Source organism: Cottoperca gobio, chromosome 12, assembly GCF_900634415.1.
Source record: "Cottoperca gobio chromosome 12, fCotGob3.1, whole genome shotgun sequence".
Lineage (NCBI taxonomy): Eukaryota > Metazoa > Chordata > Actinopteri > Perciformes > Bovichtidae > Cottoperca > Cottoperca gobio.
The window spans coordinates 17,226,897-17,243,764 of NC_041366.1; the positions used below are offsets into that span (position 1 = coordinate 17,226,897).

Here is a 16,868-nt window from a genome sequence, read left to right on the forward strand (position 1 = left end):
TTTTAGAATCATATAACATCACTTTAATGTTGCCGCTTGTAAATGTGGTGATATCTTAAATTACTTTTTATACTGCGGGGTAGCTAAACCTATAATAATACATCATAATATATTAATTGATTATATTTCATATTATTAATCTGAATCTGCAAAGTAACTAGCAACAGAAGCAGTCAATAAGTGAAGTAAAAAGTACAATATTGTCCTTTGAAATGTAATAGTGTATAAGACTGTATAAAACTAGCATAAAATGGAAATACTAAGGTAAAGTACAAATACCTCAAAAAAGTATATTATATTATTGCATTTTAACTATTGAAAAATCTGTTAGAAAGGGTAAATTTATTTATCAGTTGAAGAACTGAAAAGTACACACATTTTAAAATAATTGAATGTACAAATAAAAACGTGTGATAAGAATAGCATGTTATTAGTAAAGTAGGGTGAAATGTTTTTCTTGCCTTTACTTTTTAATGTGTATTGTAAAAGTCTAATGTTTTCTACTGAACTGCTAGAAGTACCGGTAATGCAGTTTTCTATTTTATCCCAGAATATTCGCTTCTGTGCGATTCTTATTTTAGCATCAGGAAACATTTGCATATTTCTGAAAATTATTTGTCCTCACTAAAGCAATTTTTATACATCGAGTGAGTGTGGGGAAGAGATTAAAAAAGGAAATACTCACTTTGAGAGACACGTTCCTAACACAAAGAACCAGAAACAGCACATTGATTCTCTTATTTGTTCAAATTTATTAGATATTCTGTTATGTTCCATTGTCTAGACCTTCTGACAGCCTGAAAGCTGTAAAAAAAGAAACAAAAAGTAACCAATTGTATTACATTCACTACTAATTCCCCTGAATGTTGCCTTATCAGAAAAGAGAAAATTGAGTACATTGTGAATCTTTGTCTTTCAAAAAAAAGAAAACAGAAAAAAACAGTAGATTTTGCAAGTGCTTATTTATGATTACAATAGAGAAAACAGTTTTTTGGACTCCATCTGTTCCCTATGCTTCTATCCCTCCCCTCACAGTCATACCCTGGCTGGCATAACTGGTAATGCTACAAAACTGTACATCACGCAGCCTATTCTACCCTACAGGGCGACTCCCGTCATCATCAAACTCAGTCAGGCTTTTCACTCCCCATCCGTAATCTGAGGTCCAGCTGAATCTAGTTTGATTCGGAGGAGAAGCCGCCCTTTGAAAGGATTTCCCTTCTTGTCTGATGCAGTTCAAGAGCTTCTCAAAAGCACTGATGTCTTGATCAAACACGACAAGACAAAAGAAAGGAAAACAAAGAATAAAAAAAAGAAAGAAAACAGTATTGAGCATGCAGATCCAAATCTGTAGTTGTTTTTTAGTGAATCTCTCCTCGTGTATTGATGATATAATGGCTCCATGTCATGCTTGTACAGGTGTGAAACATGTCAGTGTTCCTGCAGTTCAGAAACATCCTGCATATTTTGACACATCTGTCTCCTAGCTGTACATTCACAAGCATGGATGAGGTATGGGTGAACCATGGTGCGAGCAACAACACGTGGACAGTTTGCTCCACTTTACACACACAGCACACTGTCCACAGAGCTGACATTACCTGCTCTGACAACATTATAACTTACTTTAAGTTAGCAGTATTGAATGATACACCTGACACCGCTGAGTAGCTGTGAATATTCCATTCAAGTCTGTGTTTGTATGTACAGTTTGTCCATTTCTATAATGGGCCTATTATAAAGTACACTTATAACTCTCTTTTTACCCGTCCAACATACACCACGCACAGATAGGTTACGACAAAACCTAAGAGACACTCATACCTGATCGATACAAAGTCTCGATCACAGCTGTATATCTGCACTAAGCTACATCATGATCATATAAAACATCACAAATATTTTACCTAGAGCCCAAACAGGATCTGCATTATGCTCAAAATAAAGACGACTGAAGTGAGCTCTCGCTGTGATAAACGACTCGAGTCAATGCAGCCTAAAAAAAACTAAAAAAACATAGTGATGCAGGAAAGAGAGCAGGATAATGATGCCACCTGTTTTCAGATCAAGGCTTGTACTACATCACCCGACATCGATCTAAACTGTAAGGGTCAAATTCTCTCTTTTTTTTTTTTAACAAAAGGGATTTTCTCCTTAACTAGAAACAGTCAAGAAAAGTCAAAACTGACCTCATACTTTCTTGGAGTAAAGGTAGATGAAACTCTTTTAAAAATTGTGAAAATAAAAACTATACACGCAGAATGCTCGTCAATCCACAACTGCAACTTAAACAACATCTGCCTGGACCTATTTGCTGTCAGGTGAGAGCGAAAACGGCAGTCTGAGAAAGTTCTTTCTTCTTTTTAATTTTAATTTTTTTAACTCCCTTGATTCATGCACGATGTGACGCACAAACTCCCATTTGTTTCAGTTAAAAAAAAAAGAAAAAAAATGAAATGTGGAGGCTTGTGGGGGCCGTCCAGATAAAGTCCTAGCCGAGGAGAAAGGACATGCAGCGACAGCTGCATGGAGGAGAGTTCAACAAGCTGGTGCTGGAGTGAGAGGACAGCCGTGTGCCGACACCACGCAGAAGCCTTGATATTAAGCTGAACATTATCCATCTCAAGAGTGACAGTCCTTTAAGAGCGAAGGCAGTTGATAACACAAACAAGCACACAGATGCACACACTAACACACGGGTGTATTGTACAGACTCTCTCTCTCTAATCAAAACAAACAATCCACTTGAGCGCAGCTGCATTGCAGCGACAGTACACATGCAATGACAGTTTAGCGAGGAGTTGCTGTTGTCCACATGCACTTGTGATGGAGGAGCAGGAGGAGGGCTGGTGTGCATGTTGAAATGTGTGCATGTGCGGGGAAAACAATAGCAGAGAATTATCCATCATGCATGAGCATTAAAATTTGCTTTGAACCATAAACGCCTTCAAATTAAAAACTATAAAAATAAAGAAAAAACATCAGTATTCCCAACCAACTGCCAGACAGAGGGGACAGTGAGACAAGGAGGGGAGGAGATCTAAACATAATTTTACCTGGACAAGAATATAGACAATATTGAGGGGAGAGACAAGGATTAAAAGTAGAGACAGACAGGTATAATACAAGGGAAGGTGAGGAGATAAATGGTCCAATACCTGCTAAAGTCATCTTATACCAATTTTTGTGGGAACCTGTATACCTAAAAACAACATTCTAATTTATTTAAAAGGCTTGACTTTCTGAGTCACGGTTTACACACCTGAATAAAAACAAAGCCCATTGTAATAATCAACTAACAATTACATATCAGGCAATTTACGTTCTGTGCAAAGAGTTTTTTTTTCTTTTTATATGTATGCAAAACCATGTTTTCTGTTGTGAACAGGAGGCTTGTGATTGGGGTAGAATCTGTACAGTACTGTTAACCAATCTTCTCAAACCCCCCAATGAATCATGTGAGACAGGAAAAGAAGAGGCGACGTCAGGGCCACTTCTTCATCGTGGTGGACGTGTCTCTGATGACATCATCATGACAGGGTTTGGTTGATTTGCCTCATTGCTCATGAGCAGCACTGGTGCCTCGAATCGGACCTGTATTACGCAGCTGGGAGACGGAGAGAGAGGTTTTGTGTTCAGTTGGGTGATAAAAGACGACAGAGACGTTTAAATCTAATAGCAATAAGCCATGCACATGCAGGGAAATCAGCTAACATTTAAAAACAAAACTATTTCAGCAAGGTTATTTTCATTATCACATAAGGAGGAAAACAAATTGAAAACAGAGAGTGATTCGTTCAAGACGAGCGATCGAGCTGTAAGAGAATGTTAAAATGTGAGTGGAATAACACATGTTGAGTTAATGAATGGCAAGCCGGAGGAAAACGGCTCGAATGAGATGAAAACAGAAGATTAGGATGGGAAGACGACACAGGGCTGATAAGATGTCAAGCACAAAAGATCTGAAATACATTAACGGGACTGAAAAAAAGAGATGAGTAAGAAGTAAGTTAGACAGCAGCTACAGACAGAACCTCCAACAAAGACTGACTGAATAGATATTGTGACTAATAATCAAAGTATGGAGATAATTACTTTTTCACTAAATCTACACGTTGATAAATTCTTATATAAATATTGGGAAAAATTAATTATTGTTGACTTTGAGATGATTAATGATCTGTTACTGTATAAACTGTTTTTCCATCAGTATCATTTTTATGAATGAATTAGGTGAGAAACAGTTAGTTCTATGTTTACTAAAAAAAAAAAAAGTATAGAAAAAACATAAAAGTTATGATAGCAGCCAGAGAGCAGTATTAAGAAAAGGGTGGAGAATGATCCATGCAGCGCCACCACCGCTCCTGTGATGAGACTTACTCAGCCTGCCTCTAGTGTTTGACCTACAGCGACGGGCCTCTACTCGTCTGTTGCAGAGGTGCCTCGCACATCTCCCTTCTGACGCATCTGATGTGAAATTCAGGGGTAAAGGGTTAAATCAGGGAGAGTAAGTGTGTTGTGTCGTCTCCAGCAGTCTGGTCCAAACAGAACAATCATCTTTTGTAGCATTATATCATTCACAACTTTAATTCATGCGTGAGCTCCTCGACTTTAAGAATATCTGTAAACGTGTAAAAGATTAATGCAACTCTACTGAAGTCCAGTTAATGTTGAAATACTTTTACTGCATTCTTTACACCTGCCTTCAACATCAATCCCCACACCAGGAAGAAGATGGTCCAGTATAAGTCTGAGTTAATTACCTCCTCAAGCTCTTTTTGGGTCTCTTCTTCCATCCGCCTGATGTCCTCCATGGTCAAACCCACCCATCTGTCAATCCAGCAGAACAGCTGGCGGTGGAAGTTGGTGAAAATACGCTTTTCTTGCTGTGGAAGGATAAAGAAGTTAGAATGTAAAAGTAAAACAACTGATATTCTGCACGTCCAATAGGAAGGTTAGAGACGAATGACAGGCAGGATTCAAGTGGGGGACTCTAGTGTCTTGTCTTGTTTTTATATTTAAATGTTACACCTGGTAAACCTTTCCTTTTATTCTTTTAGAAATCTCTTCCCTGAACTGAGCGATGCTTGCTTGCTTTGTCTCCCTCTGCTGTCCAAAACTGAAACAACGCTTTCGTTGGCACACTGAAAATGTTTTTGTACCAATAAAAACAAACAATCCATAAATACGTATTCCAATCATCGCATGTGAATATATTTATATGAAGTTTTACCCTGTGGATGAAGTTTTCCACTTTGGTCTGCAGACCCCACCATCTGAACTTGACCGTGACCAGTTTGTACGCACACATGTATGGACAATCTGTCTTCAGCTCATTCTGTGAAGGAAGAAAACACATTTCAGTATCACAGCTGTGACGAGAGAACATCATGAAGTGTATCTGCTTTCTGAAGCTACGTCAGGTACCTTCCATTCAGGGCCGAGAGGTCCTCTGTCTGTCTTGGCGGAGTGGAAAAGAGTAGGATCTTCTTCTGGCTTATAGTCCTGAGAAGAGAACAGAGGGCGACAAAACATTAAGATGCTGCAAGGAACAGATTGTACCTGAAACACACTGTGCTGCGAGTCGCACTGTGTCAAGAGGTCAAGGCATCAACATCTTATTTGTTTCCGTTTGTTGACACAAGCAAATGTGCTCAGAACCAAGTAAAGACATAAACGAGTCATATTAGAGCTTTAGAATGAATTATTCTGAATCTATGGAGCATGTAGGAGGTTAAACATGACATGCTTGTTTTTCTCAGAAGTCTTGTGAAGGAAAGATGTTTAAACAAATTCCTCTAATTTGATGATTTAGAATTTGTCTGTAAAACTTGTTTACATTCAGTTTCTCACCAAAATACATTGTGTTCATCTTCGAGGACTAAAAGACATGTTTACTGCAGAAGGTGAGCACAGAGAAACGTTCTCCCTTTAAACAGATGAATGTGAGACCGGCCTTGTGGTGTCAAACTCTGCACATGCATCATTCTGCACAGGAAAGGTCAAACATCAAGGTCTACAAACAAGAAGAAGGTTTTACATTTTCTGCACCTACTGCATCGAACAATCTACAAACTGATCTTTGAAACATAGTAACCCTGAAAATGTGTGCACATGTTTTATCTGATCATTTCAAATGTTACTCAAATCTGCACTTTTATGTTAATTGGAACTGTGTTAGTGCCGTTTCTGGCTCTTGTAAAAGAGATATTTGATCTTAATGGGACAAATAAAATACAACTTTAGACTGTAATTAGGTTTCTGTCCAAGAAGAGGAAGAACCATCAACTGTAAGATTGTATTTTTACTGCAAAGCCCCCCCCCCACAACCCTCCAACCCCTCGCCCCAAAGCTCAAGGCTCACTGTGCTATTTTAAATCCATTAGGTCTGTTGGAAGCGAGTGTAGGATACCTGGGGCAGATGGACATTAAGATTAAGCCTGGGCCTCAACACTGATCCACTTAAGTCATTATTGTACATGAGGTAGAGTAAGAAACGCTGTGACCCACCTGAATGAAAATGGCTTTATGGACCGATAAGAGGTTTTAAAAGACGGCTGAAAGTTTCATTTATCGGCGGTCTCGTGCCATTTAATAATGCGTGTCAAGACTTTTAATGTCTCTTTTCCATTCATTTGCCAAAGACCCAACATTTCCTATAGCTTAATAAATGCAGTCCAACGGGATTATCATGCTATTTCCACAATACTGTACAACGCCTTAGAAACAGTGCCTTTTTAAGTTGCTTGGACACAGATTATATGTCATATAAAAGATAAATGAATAGATAATGCTCGCCGTAGAGCTGTTCCATAGACAGTGAATATTTAACCAGCTGCTGGGAAATGTGACCAGCCGTCATGGTCATTTTACTGGAATACTGGGACGTTTTCAGATTCACAGCTAGAAAGCTGCCTTGTAAAGCTGCAATGCATTGGAGACATTGACTGATTCATGTCTTAATGGACTGGTTTTCAGCTCAGGGAGACAGCTGTCTGAATAAGTGGAAATGGAAGACTTTAAAGCTACGGTAAGTGGAGTGACGGGCAACAAACATTTCCGTGAATCAAACGATATTATGTCGGCAATTAATGAGAATATCCATTATCGAGTCCCGGATTGCTGACACTCCTGTTGATTGATGATGGCCTAAATGAAAGAAGGGGCTGCATGGCTCCTTTGACACTTTAAGTCATTCTGTATGTGCACAGTCTTCCTCAGGGTGGAGACATCCTGCAGTAAATCAGTTTCCAACACTTGCTCATCAGGCTGTGTGCTTTCTGGTTTCTCTCAAAAATGTTTAGTGTTTTGAAATAAAAAAAACTCACCCCATGGGCTACTTCTTCTTTGTTTGCAATATCTATGGGAGACACCTCCACGGTCCTCCATGTCTGCTCGTCCAGGTCATGGACCTGAACACAAAGAGAAACACAACCAAGTCAATCTCAACTCAGCACACATGCAACATGGGAAACTTTGTTTCTCCCCGAAGGACTTATTCAAATCTGTCTGAGATTCAAATTAAAAACCACACAAGTGCACTGGGACTTCAACCTTTTTCTCTTCTCATATGAATCAACCTATTATGATGTTTTTTCTTCTTATAGGGGCGCAATATTTCTGCTTGGGCTTGGAGATTTCAAATGTATAACAGAAAGCCTGCGTTATAAACTGGGGGAAAACTGTTTGAAAGTTTATCAGGCATGGAGGGTCTAATGAAAGATGCTTTCATGTTGCATTATGGGAAATGTAGGATCTAGTGTTTTGGGGCTGCGACTCATGTGGGTCAGGATATCTCGGCCTCTGCTGCTTCAATTTTGACCTATTCTTCATTTTTGATCCTGTTCTCACGAGCCCCCGGACTTGATGGAAGTGCAATAAGATGCTTCCACTGCGTCTTCTTGCTCACTTACATTTTCTATTGTTCCCATGTCAGGTTTGTGCCACGTCTCGATCTTTATCATAAAGTCGTCCTTCATGTACTCGTTCTGAAAAGGAAGAGAAAACACACATTTGTATCAACCTGCTACACTGAATGAAGTGCAACTGATCCCAGCCCGTGCAAAGGGCACAGAGAACACCATGAATGGAGGATTCTGAGAGATGTGCTTAAACCCTACAGCCAAATCCAATCAACCAATCAGCAGTTATAGTGAAGCAACACTAGTGATGCTGCTCAGCTCAGATCTATTTTAAAACGCCTGGCAACAGAAGGTTAGCGTGCAGGTAATGTACAGCAATAGACAGACAGTGTATTCAATATCGGTGAAAGTTTGCTGCATACATCCAGTATTATCCATGTATATGTTATTGGGGTCAGAAATCTCAACCTAAAAAAGGCCCAGTTGTGAAATTAATGTATTTTGTTCACTGATTTTAGCTCTCAGGGTCTTTCTGTGTCTGATTGTCCTTTTGAACTTTGACATGCAAATTTGCACTAAAAGCAAAGACATCTCGACGGTGCTGAACTTTGAGGGAACAGAGAGTCGGATGGTCCAAAATGGAGGACACTATTGTAACTCATTAGCTGTGTTACGGCATCTACTTTCATGTAACATCTTCTGTGGGGATATACACTTCTCCACAAAAGAGGACTGGTTTGCAGACAGTCACGCATGACTCCATGGCAAAATATGTCCCTCCAATAAATTGTGTGTCACATGTTGTCCCGTCTTTAATAACTATTTATTGAATGAAATAATTAACTAAATGCCAGGGGTAGGAAACGGCCCAGAACAGAGAAAATAGAAAGAAGCTCAGAGAGCTGCTGAGACTGGCTCGTACTACATAGTACTCATCCCGCAGGGCGAACGGGCAAGCTAACCAAAAACACACCTGCCAGCCCTGCGAGTAGTCACTACAGCACCAAACACCAGATTTAAAAGTCAGAACAACAACTCACCGTCACAACTGCAGAGGAGGGAGGGGGGGAAAGCGAAAAAGACAGAAAAAGATCATCAGTATCAAAAGTGCACACATTTATTAAGTGAAGCCATGATTTCATGCAACTATGACCTTTCATGCTCATCATCTAGCACTCTGGAGTGAAACACATGAACTTACTTGTGCGACAGTACGGGTAGGCGTTCCAAGCCTTTTCGTGAAAAACTAACGCTCCCTCTGGTGCAATCATCTTCACATAACCTGGGACTTTACTGCAGTGGGAGAAAAAGAAGCAGTCGGACAATCAAGACTACGATCCTCTCAAGAGAAATAAAACAGCCATAGGTCTTTAGTTTGCCCCTTTGGCTTGCATGGTTATAGATTAGATTACAATTTAGCAACGTCAGGTTTAAATCAAAAACCTTTTATTAATTCTACGATTCTACTTGTAATGAATTGTCCTTTTTGTTGAGCTTGTGTCCAAAAAACTCCCAACAGCGATTTCCTGCAGTATCAAAGAACCAGTCACCAAATACAGGAGGGACAAAATAAGAGGACACCTTTAGTTCTTGTAGAAATTCTGTAAGTAGTTGGGTTATTAAACCTTTGATTAAGGAAGAAGTCCTTAAGATTTTTGAGGGATGAAGAGGGGATCTACTTTGCACCAAGTGCCCTTTCTCCCCATAATGATGCACGCTTTCTCTAGATTGGTGCGAGGCCCTGAAAGGCGTTTGATTTCATGAAACGACTCTTGAGTTAGTCATCATCTTGAAATATGGAGAACATGATGCATGAATCTACTACACAGTAAAACTGGTGCAGCAAATTGGCCGCTTATTTTGGCATGCAGAGTAGTAATCACCATCTAATGACTCCCCACAGACAGCTCCCAACACAGTTCTACCATCAGATTTAACAGCTGGCAATAGGAACTGTCTGTTTCCTGCAATCCAAACAAACACGTCAAGATGGAGGCAGAAATTCAGATCATGTTTCCATCGGCAGCGCTTAAGCTTTTATGTGACTTATCTACTTAGGTTACTTGTTCGGGGCGTTGGCCAAAAGGTGATAACAATGCCATGAATGTCCACCTTGTGAAGTTGCCATTTATAAATAATACATATTTCTAGGTACCAGTTAATGTCTGTCAAGAAGGTGCTACCTCAATTCTGGGGTAAATATTGAGGCTGCAGATGTTCACCTGTCTCTCCATCCCCATCACTGAGCTTTTAATTGCAGCCACTAATTTCCACGGCTGCATGTAAGTTTCTTTAAAGCTTCCAGATTCTGCAAAACAATATTCAGTTTAGCCGCACTGTGAGTTAAAGTCTCTCTTTTCAAAGGTGGCGCAATTACTCTGTCCACCCTATGAACATGTTGTGTTATTATATGATTTTCTGTTTAAGGTCAGACAGAAAAGCAGACATGTTTTAACCTCACGTTTAGTTAAAAGCCAATCTTATTTCAAAGACTTGCCTCTTTAGATGGTATATTTTATGTGTGTATTGTCCCTTCTCCCCATCCTTCTCATACGGTTCATTCTTCAGCACCTCGATGCCTTCTCCACCTCCTGTCTCATTCTTGCTGGCCTCAGCCACAGAGAACAGCTGCCCTACTTGATACTGTGAGAAATGGGAACAAACAAAAAAAGACACAGAGTGAATTTACAGCCTTAAAAGTACAAGGACAAATCCTGTGATTATTGCTGAAACAGGCAAAGACAGCATGTCCCTGAAGCCAGGGCAGGTGCTTCAGGGATACAGTACCACCATCAGCCACTAGATGCTGCAAAGAAAATTCCTAGACTGCATTTACTCAAAAAGCTCAGACTTCTTTCTTTAAATATATTTTATATGGCATATTAGGCTCTAGAAAGGCTATGTTGAAGTATTTGTTCAGGAGCTTAATTGTCCTATGATCCAGTATTTCTGCATCTTTTAAAACAACAATGAGCTGTAAAGGCTTCAAAACATCCTTTCATCAACCTGTGGCTGACCTCACAAAGCAACATACATGTTTTTCTAGAATCTTATATGAAAGAAATCCTACATAACATTTCAAAAACTTTGTGACCTCATTAGGCCTCGAAGGCTCGAGTTGGAATATTAACCGCTTTTGTCAGGACGTTTCTGCTCGAACTATTTATGTTATAGGGTTGTGCTGATTCTCTAGAAAACCCATTATAAAAACTAAAACAGACTGTGGTTGGCAGTTAGCAGTTAAGAGCATTTACATTTTATGAGAAATATTTTTCCCCATATAGAGAAGGCTGTGAAATAGGGCCAATTAAAAGTATGATGTCACTGGATATCAGACTGGGGACTGGGCTCACTGAACCAAACTTTGTCTAGTTTTGACAAGAGCACAATTGGAACAAAAAAATAAAACTAAGCACAAAAAAAGTGGTTCAAATTAAGAGCAAGATGACAGAGAGATTGTAGTTTTAAAGGCTGAGCTCACACTCCAGTCTCGCTCTCTCTGCAAACACCACCACCAGCCTGTCACACCAATACCAGTGCTCTCTAACAAAGGCTATTTTGTCTTGGTATGTTCCCCAGGCGAAAAAGTCTGAGTTGGATGAGCAGTCTGTGTTGAGGAGAAAAATAAATACAAAGAAAATGACTATTCCAACATGCTGTAGCTGCAATCAACAGTATTGCGTGTAGGGAACGCTGGATTCAAAAGAATATTTTCTCAAAATAACTCCTTATATTAAAAGAGGGTCTGGAGGTAATGATTACTCACCTCTTCCACAGAGACTGGCAACACTACACGGCTGCAAGAGGGGAAAACAAGGGAGAGGTGGGGCAGGAAATGGAAAGAGAAACAAACAAGTTAAAATAGAAGGGTAAAATACTGGAGAAGATGCTTAAATGTAAGGATTTGAAACAGTCCATGGTTGAGTCTGGGCACAAGTTAGTGGTCCATTTTTACTCTCAAAGTTAAATTAAGCTGTTAAATATTCCAGTGATTCTTTTCTTAATGTTAGTACAAATGATTGAGCACTAAAACACTAACATCACAATCTTTGAATGCATGAATGGCACCTGAGTGACCTAACAAAAGCATGAAGCTGTGGATAAACTTGTATCTGCTCTGACCATCTTTGGGGAAAAAATGAACTGGCCCTGTGCTAAAAGATGAAAATCTGTCTCCCAGCCTGCATGTTTAATCTCTGCTTTAGTCCTCAAAAGTATGTCATGTGGAGACAACATATTGTTGTAGCTGCACCCTAAATATAAAGCAACAATGATTATTCTTACATGCTGACCACAATTTAAGTAAGACATTAAGAAAAGCCGTGTACATATAGATAAGACATACAAATAAAGAAAATGAAAATACGAAGTGGCCTGGTGATACGCCTTCCAAACAGAACGCCAGAAGGTTGTGAGTTCAATACCAGAGCTGCCACCATTGTGCCCCTGAGCAAGGTACTTAACCCTGAGTTGCTCCAGGGGGACTGTCCCTGTAGTTAGTTTACTGTAAGTCACTCTGGATAAGAGTGTCTGCTAAATGACCTGTAATGTAACAACGGTTTTCTAAAACCATGACATTGAACTAGTGCAGTGACCGTTTGGGATGTGCTCGTGCCGGGTTGGGTTTCGAAGTGAGTCTATGCACGTGTTTACGGTAGCTATGCTACAGTCTACACATCATGAGTGCAAAAGCGGCCATGAAAATTTACAATTTTATGGCCTCAATAAAGTCAAAGTCTCATTAAATGTGTATGCCCCAGGTTCAGAAGAAAGCCGAAGTTCAGACTGATAATAATATAACTAATAAGGATTTCTGCCAAAAATCCAGCACGAAAAAGTTCAATAAAAATGTTTTCTGTTGTATTGCATGACAATATGACATATTACAATACTACATTGTCGTGCTTTTAATTAGTTGTGGTTGGTCACAATGAATGTTATACTGTCTGTCCAATTATTTAATGAAGGAAAGGAAAAACAAGCACTATTTTCTTAACACAACATGCTTGAATCATTGACATGCAAGTCAATTACTTTTAAAGTTACAAACATACAAGGATAGAGCAGCAGCTCAAAAAGCAGCATAACCAGGGATTAATTATTCATAGCCGATATTTGGATATTAAATCTTATTATGGAATCACTAAGTGGACACGTAGTAAACGGGACTTTCTCCCCTGTTGTTTCCTGCCCTTCCAGGCAACTCCTCATCCTCTCACAATTCATAGAATCTTGTGCAAAGATTTGCACAAAGAAGTGCACAGGCTTAAAACATACAGTCTGACACGCTCAATTCAGGGTAGAAAGTCCCTTAACCAAAGGATCTATAATGTAAACAACTTGAGCTATTATACAATGTACTAATACTAAGAAAATATAAAATACAGAATATACTATAAAAACGTTTTTGATAAAACAGGTGAATTGTTTGGGTTATAATTGTATCGCTTCTTTATTGTCAGTTTTGTTTTTGACGTCCGTCATTTGGTTTAGGACTGTTTGTTAGAGAAATTGTGACATACATTTTTTCCTATTTTCAGACATTGTATAAACTAAATGATTACTTAAGCGGACAAGAAAATAATCTGCTGATAATCAATGCTGAAAAGAGAAGTTTGTTGTGCTAACAAAACATCCTGAAACCCGTATCTCCCAGTTCATACATTCACCACCTTTATCTTTCTTCAAGAAAAATTAATTAACCACCACATGGATATATTGTATGCGCTTCACAAAGAGTACTTCAAAATAAACATGAAAACCTTTATGAATACTGGTTATGTATACCATAAAGCATCCATTCTCTGCAGTTTACAAGTGTGGTAATGATTAATTAGTTACTGATTATTGACTGTTAAGAAATTAATTGTGTCGTGCTAGGAAAAACATGCATAACAACATTGCCAGTGAAAGAAAAATGCCATACGATTACTGATCTTTCTTGCATGAAGAAGTGAAATGATTCTGTGAAGGTTTTTTTCTTTTACTTTTGTAGTTTTATTTATTTTTCAGAAGCCATGCAGAGTGACGGCGAACAAAGAGCTGCGATGGGAAACAACCAGTTTGTGTTGTGTTGTCTTATATTCAGTGTCATGTATTCATTATATACAAATGAACTGTGTTTAAACTCACTAACACTCACTTTGTGATACAGAGCAACTGAAGCAGAAAGAGGGTTTGCAATGGAAATAGCTTTCTTGGATTATAAAAGGGCAAAACTATTCGACAAAAGCTGACCAGTCACAGTTCAAGAGGCCTTGTTGTCCAGGTAAGCTGTAGTTATGTAATATCCAGTCTAGTCCTCTATGTGCCTTTGCAGACTTCATAGGTACTGTGAAGCTTACACACAGAGGAGGGAATCACTCGTCATAAAAGTTTGAATATTGAGCCGTTTGATTTCTCTTTACTAGGACTGAGAGAACTACAACAACCACCACATTTATCTAGCGGTATAATGATGAATTGATCAAACAACAGAAAATTAATGGCCAACCATTTTGATACGTTTATCTTTCGAGTCATTTTCAATGTCAAACATTTTCATTTGTGTCCATGAGTGATAGTAATCTCAAAATATTTGGGTTCTGGATTGTTGGTGAGACAAAACAAGCAATTTCATTAATTTATTTTAGGCTTTTTAGAAAATTAGAATGGTCGATTATCAAACAAATAATCGAGAAAGAAATTGGTAGATTAATTCATAATAAAAAGTATTGTTAGTGCAACCATAAATGAACTCAATCAAAAACATTGCGGGGAGATAATTTAGTGTAAATTCAAATATATTATAACTAGCCGACCTAAAGCACATATTTATACAGCGCAATGTTTGTCTGTCAATCATGACCAAAGTTGAATTTCACAACAGTGATAACAACTCACTCTTACTGTACATCATTATGTAAGTGGTGAATGTTACAGTACAGGTAAGTAGGTTAAGCACATTGCCATTTCCAATAGACCATATTATACATACTGTAACCTTCTCCCAGGTGCCTTTGATTATTCACTTATATATCAGTGCAGAAAGAAACACTAATAATGAATTTACTTTGTAATGAGCTCTTCAAAATATAGGCCTACACATTTTCCAAAGCCCAGCTCTTGTTCCAGGTTAGGAGAACTGATCAACATGTTTCCCATTTACAATTATATCTTCTGTATACAATAAGCTCCTTTTACACAAGATGTCTGCGATACAATTTAATTCAAAACATAGTTGGAAAAAGTAAGGACATGATTTCATAAGACCATGTTTTCTTATTGATTATATTGTGCGAAAGAGAGAAAATATATTGTTCCCGATCTGATTAGAGAGCAGATTATGGGTAAGCTATACTACATCAGTTAAAAACGCACCTTTTAAAAAACAACTGGCATTCAACTGATTTGTATAACTACATATCTCTTGACCAATATAATTTGTTGTTATTTTGTCTCATTTATCTGGTATTACTTTATACTGTATAGTTGCATTACTGTCTCTCGTAATTTGTTAGAGCACTTTGTAACTGTAATAAACGTGATATGCAAGTTATTATTACAATTACAAACACACCATGCCTGTTAAAGCTAGCCACATATTTTTTCAGACAAATATGTCTTATAAAGCATGTTATGCAAATAACACCTCAGTTAAACGTTGCTACATCCATCGGTTTGTAAAGCACGTAGTGTTAAACCAATTTTTTACTCCTGTGATATAAATTGGAACTACTGCACAGGGAAACACCAGGTAGTGTGATAACCAAGGCTTTCTTAATAACAACCATCACTACAACAGGTACCGTTATCTGGAGCGGATACAGGTTAGCCACAGCTAGTTAGCGTTGCAGAGAAAATAAGTGGATACAAACAGCCACCTCAGTTCCAATACAATACATATTGCATTAAAGATTAAGTTTATGTTAGTATTAGCCGCCCAGTTAACGGACTAACTCTGTAATGCTAGCGCCAACAAACTAACAGCAAAGTAGTTCCTTAACCTCAAGCTAGCTTGAAGGGTACAACTGCTATGTGAAATGGGCCAATATTGGAGCATAATTCCTGCCGAATTCTTTGTTAACGCCACGGTTATGTCTCATACACCAACCTAACAGTTAGCTAATGTTAGATGTATGCTTTATAAATGAGCTATGTTGTCAGAAAATTGTCATGCTAGCAGCTAGCCGGTTGCTACGGCTAACTTAGCCACAGCTAGCATTACGTTAATGGTAAATCCGACGGAGAAGGAACCTTAATCTGTCACTCACGGGACCAAAGCTTAACATTAACGGCACTTCACAGATATAACAGGCTGCTAACTGGCGAGCTAAGTTAATGTTGATGATATATCCAACCATCAAAGTCATGTTGACGAACTGGATGAGCAGATCGTTTGTGTTTGTAGCCTTTTTACGTAACTCATTTTCATTAAGAAGCTAATTATCCCCTCTGCTGTTACAACTCAGTGGCTAACGTTAGCTTGCGCTAGCAACGCCTAAAAAAGACCGGTGTGTGTCCCGTTATCCACGTCCTGATCCACCCTGCTCAAAGCTGGCTTTTTACGGGCTACGTGAGTGCAAAATCCCGCAAATGAGACCTCTAAACGATACACACATGTTTACTTCACTGTAATAAGCTTTCAGTTGGATGAAAATGTGCCTCTAAATGTACCAAAATACGTTTTAAAAAAAACACTTCAGACTCACTATTCCTTGATGAGCACCATCTTCGTCACCCGGGTTGCGCCTGCGCACTGGGACTGAACACCAGATAGAATTATCAACAAGTTCGTACCGCCCTCCAGGATAAATCTGATTGGCTGAAAAATCCACACCACTGTCTCATATACTGACCAGTGTATGTATTAAACATGTTTTCTACATATTAACAGTATGATTTACTGACATTTATATAATTAGTCACTATAAAAACACTTATTCCATAATTGAATTGTGAATTTAAGCTGTAGTTTTGGCGGAATATAACTAAGCACACTTACTCAAGTACTGTACATAATTACAA

The 16,868-nt window shown here is 38.6% G+C and overlaps 1 protein-coding gene across 1 annotated transcript; it reads right to left on the reverse strand.

Moving 5' to 3' along the window:
• Positions 1 to 732: 732 nt before the first annotated feature.
• On the reverse strand, positions 733 to 16,608 carry pitpnb (phosphatidylinositol transfer protein, beta). The gene is made up of 12 exons (XM_029444856.1): positions 16,553 to 16,608; positions 11,629 to 11,659; positions 10,360 to 10,505; positions 9,064 to 9,155; positions 8,903 to 8,910; positions 7,914 to 7,988; positions 7,329 to 7,412; positions 5,428 to 5,505; positions 5,234 to 5,338; positions 4,764 to 4,886; positions 4,381 to 4,467; positions 733 to 3,607 (listed from the first exon to the last, which is right to left on the reverse strand). The coding sequence occupies exons 1-11, from the start codon at positions 16,570 to 16,572 to the stop codon at positions 4,420 to 4,422; spliced, it is 810 nt and encodes a 269-aa protein (XP_029300716.1). The 5' UTR covers positions 16,573 to 16,608; the 3' UTR covers positions 733 to 3,607; positions 4,381 to 4,419.
• Positions 16,609 to 16,868: the final 260 nt, after the last annotated feature.